General features: G+C 40.2%; 1 protein-coding gene across 1 annotated transcript; it reads left to right on the top strand.

Moving 5' to 3' along the window:
- The first annotated feature begins 9739 nt into the window (after positions 1-9739).
- LOC131425583 (uncharacterized) lies at positions 9740-10585 on the top strand. Its single transcript, XM_058587586.1, has one exon. The coding sequence runs from the start codon at positions 9740-9742 to the stop codon at positions 10583-10585; it is 846 nt and encodes a 281-aa protein (XP_058443569.1).
- The last annotated feature ends 1464 nt before the right edge of the window (positions 10586-12049 follow it).

Here is a 12049-nt window from a genome sequence, read left to right as displayed (position 1 = left end):
TATCTTTTGCCCCACACTGCGAGAAGACCTTCGTCCATTTGTTTCGGGAGAAAGACGACCGACGAAGCGCGAAGTTTTAAGTTGCGTCATGAGCCTCTTCGATCCACTTGGCATGATAGCTCCTTACACAATTTACGGGAAAATCATCATACAGGATCTGTGGCGACTGGGCTGTTCCTGGGATGAAAAATTAGACGATGTGAATGCAGAGAAATGGTTGAGGTGGACAACGTCGATGGCAGATGTAACCAAAATAAAAATTTCGCGTTGTTATTTTCCCGAAGCCACACAGGCAGATTATGACTCGCTCCAACTACATGTATTCACAGATGCAAGTGAAAATGCATATGGGTGCGTGGCTTATCTCCGAATTTTAGTCAATGGCATACCACAGTGTGCGTTAGTAGCAGCTAAATCTAAAGTAGCGCCGTTAAAACATCTCTCTATACCGCGATTAGAACTCCAAGCAGCGGTACTAGGGTCAAGACTGGCACACATGGTTCAAGAATCGCATTCTTTACCGATTAGACGACGAGTTTTCTGGTCTGATTCTCAAACTGTGCTTTCATGGATTCGCTCTGATCATAAAAAGTATTCCCAGTTTGTAGCCTTTCGTATTGGCGAAATTCTCAGTCAGTCTAAGGTTGTAGAATGGCGCTGGGTGCCAACGAGTAAAAACATCGCCGACATACTGACAAAGTGGGGCGGCACATCTTCGCTAACACTCTGTGGAGAATGGGTGACCGGGCCAGATTTTTTGAACACTCAAGAGGAAAATTGGCCAAGGAATGAAGTCCCGCCTGCCAACGTAAAGGAGGAAATGAGAGCACATCACTTATTTCTGAATTTTTTAACAAGAAAAACTGGCAGCAGTGTTTTACTCGTGTTTGAAATATACACGCTGCCAAAAAAAACCCAACGGTTGACTTAAATTCACCTAACATGAAGTAATCAAGCATGTTTTTAATTGTTGGGTGAAAAGTACTGTATCGGTTGAGTAGTTTTCACTCAACAGTGTAGTTTACTTCAATAAGTTGCTGTTGGGTGAAAAAATTTTGTGTGTTGCATTGCAGAAACTATCGGTCAGATTTGAAGTGAGTGAAATTATTTTGTAAAATTGCCGGTTTTGGGAGAATAATTCAATGATTGTCATCAATCGCAGTGTGAGTAGCTTTGTATAATTTCTTTTTAAAATAATAATTACACCGCAATATCATTTCAGGCGATGGAAGATATTGAGATACGTTCGATCGCTCAACGGTGCAGTTCCAGCAGCTGAATAGAACAGCCTTGGTAGTTCAATGATATAGTTACATTGTTGAAATATGTAAAAAGATAAATATTAAATAAATAAAGTAATCATAGTTGACTTTATTGTTTGCGTTTTATTTTTCAAACCATCGAACGAAAACTGAAATCAAATTACCCAAGTTGATTTTTATATCGCTTGCGTAGTTTCTACCTAATCAGTACTATTGATGTTTTTACTCATAAATAAGTAAAACCCATTTTACCCAAAATTGGCTTCCTGCACACAACCCCTCTATTGAGTGAAAAGTACTTAAAATTAGGTAATTTTTTGGCAGCGTGTAGAAAAAAAAAATAGAAAGGCAGCGTCTGCCAGTTTTAGTTTTGACAGAAGAACTGTTCGAATAAATAAAACTAGAAGGCTTGCTGGGGATACGGTTGTTCCAGTTTCAGTTCTATTATAGATCTTCTATATGGAACTTCTAGCTGCTGAATTTGCTCTTACACGAACTGTTGACTTAAAAATGTGAGAAAAAATGTTTGTTAGTTAGTTTTCTTTATTAAAGAGACTTTCAGCCGGTGGCTAGAAAAAATGTTTTCTCTTATTTCATATATATACTTGGGTTTTTTAGCAAGTCGAAGGGGGAGGGGGACTAACATTGAGATCCGGATTCCGAACCAGTTTGTTTGAGGTTATTTTGAATGCTAGAGGGATGAAAATAAAATTGGCATTTCGGGTTGGCGAGCCAGTTATTGTATATTCGAGTCCCGATCAGGAAAAATTCTTGAAGTAAATTCAGCAGCTGCCAGATTCATATGGGTGGGCTATAATTCTAGATTAAAATTTTGAAAGTGTGTTCTGTGTTATGAGTCGACTGCAAAGACAGAAGATCAAATTACATAAGTAGGAATTTAATACCAGGGTTTTGCTTGTTTTTAGGAATGAATAAAACGATTAAGTACATCGGTACAGTTTGTGTGGGTACAAACGAATTCATAATGATCAATACATAGCATGCCATGACAAATTGCGGTGGGTACGACTTCAACAGGTCAATCGCATTGTAAAAGAACTGTTTCACACATTTCATCACGAACAACCATTCAGGTAAGAAGTGCACCGTACTGGGTGATTCCGTTTCCGATTAATAGTTATAAAATGCACACAGTTGCTCTGAACATCCTCCTGCCATAATTATACTGACTTGTTCATCAGTCATTATCGACGTTCGAAGAAAATTTCCATATAATCCGTAAATAAATGAACATCGTGAAGTATTATTGTTTTTTGATAAATTCATCGAAACCTGTGAAATTAAGGGAACACAGATTAAAAAATAACTAGTGCAAAAATTTCGTCTAACTAGTTAATTTATTTATCTTATTTATCGTTACTAGATTAAACATTTACTATTCAATACAGCTGGAATTCGCTAGATTTTTAAATCCATCCAGCGAATCGTATTTGTTAATCGGTATTGATATTTTTGGGGGGTACACGGATTATTTGTTTGTTTTCAGTAAGTTTATTGGCAAACGTTGAAGTATGCACAATGAATATTCCTTTTCTCGTTATCTTAATGGTAAAATTTGAAACTAAGGTGTCAACACCACTGGGAACGTCCGCAAGCCCTGGCGAAAAGCGAGTTGACAGGAACTGAATGGCAACGCTGCTCGCTACTTATCGGTGTGAACGTAAGAGAAGCAAGAAGAAAGTAATTTATGAGCAAGAAATGTGGTTTATAGATTTCGGAAATAAGTTGATGAAATTATAAGAATTTTGATTTTGGAAACATTAAAATATTCAGTTTGTAAGTAAACATTGCAAGAATTGTGAAATTGAACTAATTATAATATTTATGAAAGGATAGTAGGTGAAGGAAAGGAAAACATTGTTCGGATCGAGAATTGAGAATCGGAGAAGATTACTAAATGTAAACCAGGTAAATTTATTCACGAAGAAAAAATTAACGACAAATATATTGCAGTTTTGAGCTGTGCGTTACCACGTCTGCTGTAAAAAAGTTTTCTATTTCGGTCGGAACAAAACTCAAAAATTTAATATGTCCTCAAGCGGAGACGAACATAACCTCGAAATATCGGAGTATAACTGTGCCTCTTGCGATAAGCCGGATGATGCTGATGAAAACATGGCGTTTTGCGAGAAATGTAAACAGTGGTACCACTTCAAATGTGTCGGAGTGACTGACGACATTAAAGATCAGTCTTGGAGCTGTGCAAAATGTGCCGCATTGGAACAAACGGAGGAGTCGCCCACCAAAAATGATTCAGAAGAAAAGGGCTCTTCGTCAACATCAAACCAAAATCAAGAACAAGAGCTTGAAAAGTTTCGAGAAGAGCAACAACAAATTATTTTGTCTCAATTGAAATTAGAACGTAAAAAACGTATGATACAATTGGAATTGGAACGAGAAATGCTGGAAATGAGAAGACTCGTCGACGATGAATTTCAACAGAAGCGGAATCAAATGCTAAAGGAATACCGGCGTGATCGCAACTCACAGGAAAGTGCAGTCGGTGGAATAAATCCACAAAGGAACAGAAAATCGCGCAATATGCTCACGGATACATGGAAGGAAAAGGCACAAACCACTAGCGACAAAATGCAGAAGAAAAAATATTCTGCGGATCGTTTGGGTGCGCTTCCAAATAACTCCACTCCCAAAGATACAAAGCAGAGCAAGTCCACGCATAAATTGTTCTCTGCGGTAAACGAGACCGAATCCGACGATGAAAGTACCTAAGAGTTCAGTGAACCAGATTACGATGAATATCAAGAGAACTCACTGCGTAGCGAACCGAGCTTGTCGAAGGCAATGTTAGCAGCACGAAAAGGACCATTCCAGAAACTTCCGGTGTTCACCGGAAAGCCAGAAGAGTGGCCTTTATTTATAAGTAGCTTCAATAACGGTAACAGTGCATGTAACTACTCTAACCTCGAAAATCTTGGCAGACTGTAAGAATGCTTGAAGGGCCCGGCATTGGAGGCGGTCCGAAGTCGACTTTTGCTTCCCGAAACCGTTCCTCAAGTAATTGAAACTTTAAGATGTTTATATGGTAGACCGGAACATCTACTTCACACGTTGCTGTTAAAAGCAAGGAAGGCAGAAGCTCCTCGTGTCGATAGGTTGCATACTTTTATTTCATTCGGTATGATAGTGCAACAGCTCTGCGATCATATGGTTGCAGCGGAAATGCGGGATCACTTAATCAACCCTATGCTTATTCAAGAGCTAGTTGATAAGCTTCCATCGAGTAACAAACTGGAATGGGTACGGTACAAAAGACAGCAGCGGGAAGTAAATTTGACGACTTTCTCAAATTTTCTATCAGAAATAGTTTCTGAAGCAAGCGAAATATCAATTTACGTAGATATAGCATCAGATCAAACTGGAAAATTTAGCAGAGAGCGAAATGAAAAAAAACGAAAGGAGAAAGAACGCGAAGCCTACTTACACACTCATGTTGGTGTTAATGATCAGTCTCAACTTCAACTGGAGCTTCATAATAGAAGCTCATCCATTAGAGATGAAGCTATAAATCGTAAACCTTGTCGAATTTGCAACCGCATAGACCATCGAATCCGTCTTTGTGAGAATTTTCGTAAGATGTCGTTGGATGGTAGGAAGCGCGAAGTCGAAAAATGGAAGCTGTGCCAAATGTGTCTCAACGAACATGGTCAGACACGATGTCGTTTCAAAGGTTATTGTAATGTAGATGGTTGTAAGGAACGTCATCACCAATTGCTTCACCCAGCAAGAAACGCTGCTTCTCCTAGAGAGACCGTTTGTAATGTTCATAATACATTGTTCAATCAACCAGTTATTTTCCGAATGGTCCCCGTGAGACTGCACAATGGAGCACACTATGTAGATGTAATCGCTTTCTTAGATGAAGGGTCTTCGTATTCTTTAATTGAAGATCAAATAGCTGATCAGATAAAGCTGAATGGTACGATTCAACCGATTCTCGTTAAATGGACGGCTGGTATGTCGAGACTAGAGCGGGACTCTAGGCGTCTACATCTTGCGATATCGGCAAGAAACTCGTGTGACAAGTACTTATTAAGAAATGTGCACACTGTTGAACAACTACAACTACCCGAGCAAAGGCTGAAATTTTCGGACGTAGCGGCGCGTTACAAACATTTGAACGGACTGCCAGTAGCTGACTACATGCAAGGAACCCCTCGAGTCCTAATTGGATTAAAGCATCTCCATGTGTATGCTCCATTAGAATCACGCATTGGAAATCCAGGAGAACCAATAGCCGTACGAACTCCGCTAGGTTGGACTGTATACGGTCATCAAGATAGTAGTGATACACTAGAAGGATTCACCGGACATCATGTCACACATATTATGTCGAACCTGGATCTGCATGATCTGCTCAGAGCGCATTATACCTTGGATGAGTCGGGAGTTACTGTCGCTGTTCGGCCGGAGTCTGCTGAAGAACGGAGAGCTCGAGAGATTTTGGAAAAAACGACCGTGCGAATCGGTAATCGGTTTCAAACTGGGCTGCTGTGGAGAGTCGATCATCCCAAGCTACCAAATAGTTTTCCGATGGCAGTAAAACGTATGAGTAACTTAGAGAAAAAACTGTCTAAGAACCCTGATCTTCAGCGAGCTGTTGAGAAACAGATCGGTGAGTATGTAGTCAAAGGCTATGCTCACAAAGCAACGGCACAGGAATTAGCGAGTTCCGAGGAAGGAAAAGTATGGTATTTACCCTTAAACGTTGTACTAAATGCAAAAAAGCCAGGAAAGATACGCTTAGTATGGGATGCAGCTGCTATCGTCCAAGGAATATCCCTGAACTCTGTATTGTTAAAAGGGCCAGACCTTCTTACAAGCTTACCAGTCGTAATTAGTCATTTCCGTGAAAGACGTATCGCTTTCGGAGCCGACATAAGAGAGATGTATCACCAAATTCTCATACGCGACAGTGACAAACAATATCAAAGGTTTCTCTATCGTTCGAACTCCAGTGACCCACCAGAAGTGTATATAATGGATGTGGCAACGTTTGGATCGACGAGCTCTCCGTGTTCGGCGCAGTTTATCAAAAACAAAAATGCCAACGATTTCGTAGCGGAGTACCCAGAAGCAACAAAAGCTATCATGGAGAAGCACTATGTCGATGATTACTACGATAGCGTAGATACAGTGCGACAGGCGGTAAAACGAGCAAAAGAAGTAAGCTTCATTCATTCCAAAGCCGGATTCCAAATTCGAAATTGGGTCTCGAATAGTAAAGAGTTTTTGGGTGTACTCGGTGAGCGACGAGATCATCATGTAGTCAATTTCAACTGTAGTAAATCCGGTAATACGGAACGGGTTCTGGGCGTTTCCTGGAATCCGGAAGAAGATGTTTTTATCTTTTGCCCCACACTGCGAGAAGACCTTCGTCCATTTGTTTCGGGAGAAAGACGACCGACGAAGCGCGAAGTTTTAAGTTGCGTCATGAGCCTCTTCGATCCACTTGGCATGATAGCTCCTTACACAATTTACGGGAAAATCATCATACAGGATCTGTGGCGACTGGGCTGTTCCTGGGATGAAAAATTAGACGATGTGAATGCAGAGAAATGGTTGAGGTGGACAACGTCGATGGCAGATGTAACCAAAATAAAAATTTCGCGTTGTTATTTTCCCGAAGCCACACAGGCAGATTATGACTCGCTCCAACTACATGTATTCACAGATGCAAGTGAAAATGCATATGGGTGCGTGGCTTATCTCCGAATTTTAGTCAATGGCATACCACAGTGTGCGTTAGTAGCAGCTAAATCTAAAGTAGCGCCGTTAAAACATCTCTCTATACCGCGATTAGAACTCCAAGCAGCGGTACTAGGGTCAAGACTGGCACACATGGTTCAAGAATCGCATTCTTTACCGATTAGACGACGAGTTTTCTGGTCTGATTCTCAAACTGTGCTTTCATGGATTCGCTCTGATCATAAAAAGTATTCCCAGTTTGTAGCCTTTCGTATTGGCGAAATTCTCAGTCAGTCTAAGGTTGTAGAATGGCGCTGGGTGCCAACGAGTAAAAACATCGCCGACATACTGACAAAGTGGGGCGGCACATCTTCGCTAACACTCTGTGGAGAATGGGTGACCGGGCCAGATTTTTTGAACACTCAAGAGGAAAATTGGCCAAGGAATGAAGTCCCGCCTGCCAACGTAAAGGAGGAAATGAGAGCACATCACTTATTTCACGAGATTATTTTACAGGATTCGCTCATAGATTCGAGTCGCTTTTCCAAATGGAGTGTTTTGGTGCGCTGTCTGGCCTGCGTGCTTCGTTTTGTGTCGAACTGCAGAAGAAAAATCAAAGGCCTTCCCATAGAAACGATTGCGGCTGCGGCCAAAGTGAGAAAATTAATCAAAATTTCTGTTATATCAATCGTGACACCGCTGAAGCGTGAAGAATATCAACGAGCCGAAAACCATCTGTGGCAGGAGGCACAACGCGAGGAATTTGGAAATGAATTGAAAACATTACTGAAGAACCGCGAACTTCCTCGTGAAAAACAACGATCAATCGATAAAGACAGTATACTGTACAAACATTCGCCTCTCTTAGATGAAAACGGAGTGATCCGGATGGAAGGAAGGACCGCATATGCCGAATTTCTACCGTTTGAACTTCGTTTCCCCGTGGTGTTGCCGAAGCAGCATAATATAACCACAAAATTGCTGTTACACTATCATCATAAATTTGGTCATGCTAATAGAGAGACCATCGTGAATGAAATTCGTCAGCGATTTTATATCCCGAAGCTAAGAGCAGCTGTGTGGCACGCGGTGAAAGATTGTTGTTGGTGTAAAGTTCGCAAATCTCGTCCATCTATCCCAAGAATGGCACCTCTACCATCGCAGCGTATCGTGCCTCATCAGAGACCGTTCAGTCACGTTGGGTTAGACCGACGACACGACCTGCCACTCGCCTATCAAAACTGTATCGCAAATTTAACTACCCCTCAGTAACTGGTAATGTCAAAATGAAATTATCTGAAAAACTATTAAAACTAGCAACACAAGTTGATCAATTATTAGTTTTGAATAAACAGTTACCAAAACCTTGGTTACTGCATGTTGAAGACTTGAAGAAAGTAAACAAAACAAAGTGCCTCGAGAGGAATATCCTTATTTCGCGGCAAGTTGCAAATTCTGCATCATCATCACGCGTTAGATTATTAGATCGATTAGCTCAGCTAGGTCTCGAGCATACGAAAAATTTCTTGTAATACCACTGCAATCAGGTTGCCGTATGCGGCCAAGAACTTTTGTATTGGGTACTGCGTTGTTGGTATGACGCAATGTTTCAATATCTACCGATGCTAGTTAAATATTTTAACGTAATCAGACTTAGATCTATGACGGCTCTCCGCTATGTACACGAGTTACAAAATGGTAGCAAACTTCAAACTTCAGTCATAATCATTAAAATTTAGTAACGGAATATGAATGATATAGCTGAGTCGATCTGGTATATCAGTATAGTATTGTACGAAATGCAAGAAACTCATTTGCAGCAAATCAAAGATACTTGAATTTCTGAACTATATTTTTATCCATGCCAAAATCGCACTTCATATGCAGGTACGAATATACTTATAAACAAAATTTATATTTATTCTTTTGTAATGACTTCCTAAACTAAAACTTCCTGTCTGTGGCAGCAATACACCTAGTGTCAGATTTGACATTCTACTTCCAATTCCGGTCGCCGTAAATACACAAAGAGCATTGTAACATTAGCTTGATAGTATCTTACATTTTTTTAATTTGTTCCAATACATGATAAACTGTTGAACCTGGCTCTGGTGCAGGATGATTCTGCAATTCGGAATAAATGAATTCAATAAGCCAAATTTTATGCGTATTGTGTAAGCGTCTAACTCCGTCATATTTGATAATTCCATTTCAGCGCTGTAAACATGGGTATCTGTTTGTATTTTAGAAGTAAATGTTAAACGAGGGCCGGACAGTTATATTCCCCTAGGGGTATCAGTTCACGGCCGATGGGTCGCAGGGCCTCGTACAGCTTTCACAATCTCGATTTCTTCACAATAATTTCAAGTCTTTAAATTTGGTTCTGATGGCACAAAATTTAAATTAATAAAACTTTTTCTACATTTTCTCAAATGGTTTGTTTATTTATTATGGAGCTCCGTGGCAACTAGCTCGTAGCAACTTAAACAGTGTTGCGCAAGAAGATTATTTTTATCATTATCAAGGGGTCGCTATATTTGTGGTAACTGGCGGTAAATCACTTACGAACGCTTTTTATTCCTATCTTCCTTCGGAGTGCCTGGTCGTGTCGTCGGTTAGACTATTTCGGACCGATTATCGTCACAGTAGGGCGCCGATCAGAAAAACGTTGGGTCGCTTTGTTCACTTGCTTGGTTACGAGAGCTATACATCTGGAAGTTGCTCATAGCCTAACCAGCCAAGCCTGTATGATGGCGATACGAAGATTCATCTGTCGCCGTGGAGTACCTTTGGATATATTTTCCGACAACGGCACAAATTTTCAAGCAGCGAGCAATGAGCTCAAAAAGGAAGTTCAAAAAATTGATATGGAGTGCGCTGATGTTTTCACAGATGCCCGAACACGTTGGCATTTTAATCCACCGGCGGCGCCCCACATGGGAGGATGTTGGGAGCGCCTTGTTAGATCTACAAAAAATGCGTTGAAGGCGATTCATGATGGAAGAACTTTGAGCGATGAGGTTCTATTGACCGTGCTATCCGAAGCTGAGGATATGGTAAACTCTAGACCGTTGACGTATATTCCACATAACGGAGCTGAAACCGAATCGTTGACGCCAAATCATTTTTTGCGCGGATTTCCAGCCGGAAACTGTGAAGAGATTACCATGCCGACCTGTTCTGCAGAAGCATTGAGAGACTGTTACAAGAAATCACAGAAGTTGGCTGACGTACTATGGCAGAGATGGATTAAGGAGTATATACCGCTTGTTAATCATCGTACTAAGTGGTTCGAGGACAAAGAATCGATTAAAGTAGGAGAGCTCGTATTCATCATCGACGGTGACAACTGGCGGACTTGGGTCCGGGGAATCGTGGAGCATGTCATTCGAGGCCAAGATGGAAGGATACGTCAAGCGATGGTTCGAACTTCGAAAGGTGTCTTTAGACGTCCAGTTTCCAAGTTAGCCTTACTAGAGATTAAAGGTAAATCTGATCAAGGTTGTGAGTATGGACCAGAGTTACGGTCGGGGGAAATGTCAACACCACTGGGAACGTCCGCAAGCCCTGGCGAAAAGCGAGTTGACAGGAACTGAATGGCAACGCTGCTCGCTACTTATCGGTGTGAACGTAAGAGAAGCAAGAAGAAAGTAATTTATGAGCAAGAAACGTGGTTTATAGATTTCGGAAATAAGTTGATGAAATTATAAGAATTTTGATTTTGGAAACATTAAAATATTCAGTTTGTAAGTAAACATTGCAAGAATTGTGAAATTGAACTAATTATAATATTTATGAAAGGATAGTAGGTGAAGGAAAGGAAAACATTGTTCGGATCGAGAATTGAAAATCGGAGAAGATTACTTAATGTAAACCAGGTAAATTTATTCACGAAGAAAAAATTAACGACAAATATATTGCAGTTTTGAGCTGTGCGTTACCACGTCTGCTGTAAAAAAGTTTTCTATTTCGGTCGGAACACTAAGGATTTATTAAATTTGCACTTAAAATTATTGAATCCATTTTGAAATGGATCAACTGCTGGGAAGCAAGCCGACTAATAACAAACATACCATCCTGTCTCCAACTAAATCTTGGACGTAATCCGAGATGTCGGATGCAGTGAGTTAATACGGGAGCAGATAGCCAAAAGAGACGAAATTGGAGATCTAGATTCATATCATAAGTATGTGATCACCAGCCATTTTGATAGAGAGCTCAAATATGAAGAGCTCAAATATTCTTTTTCAACAGTGGCACTACACCGGCTTAGGACTATAAAGGATGCTTTGGTTAGTTCAACATTGGAGCGAGTATAGTCGGTGCTACACTACAATACACATGAGCAATCACTATATACATGTTTATATTCCACAGCAGCGCTCACGGGAAAATACAATGATAAAAATGAATTGTTGTATTTTTTTCAACTTTCGGAATCCATATGTTTGTATGTATGTATCTAGCTTGAAAATGTTGACATTCCAAGTTAGCATGGGATCTCATTTTTAAATAATAACATTTCAGTGCTGCACAATTAAAAAAATGAATTTGTGATTAATTAATTGATTACAAATCTTTTATCTCATCACTGCTATCAACCACATTGTATCAAAGACGGACTAAGTAACGATGCCTTCGTTTCTGAGTACACGATCAACTCGAATGACAGTGACTTTGTAAATGTCATTGATATTTCGCTCACTGGACGAATGTGCAAGTCTACAAATCAGGCGACTTTTGCCCACAGACTAACAGACATGACAGTATGAGTAAATTCTAATAAAAAATATTTTTCGTGATGCACTAGTTCCACCTATATTGTACTGCGCGAACTATTTACTATCTGTACACCCCTTGTGTTATGTAAAAGTTTTTTTACTAGTTGGTTTCCCCTCGTTTGTCAACACCGATCAGCTGCTTGCAGGGATGCCTGATTTCATCAAAATATTTGAAAATGAATCGTCACAATGATTTATTGGATTACGTTGATAATATATTTAACTTTTTCTTGATGTTGGAGGGTAACCATTTATTCGACTCAAATTTGTTCATCTAGA

This window comes from Malaya genurostris, chromosome 1 (genome assembly GCF_030247185.1).
Source record: "Malaya genurostris strain Urasoe2022 chromosome 1, Malgen_1.1, whole genome shotgun sequence".
In the NCBI taxonomy this organism is placed as follows: Eukaryota; Metazoa; Arthropoda; class Insecta; order Diptera; family Culicidae; genus Malaya; species Malaya genurostris.
The sequence above is the reverse complement of the archived record's forward strand: the minus strand, read 5'-3'. Positions and strand labels throughout refer to the sequence as shown.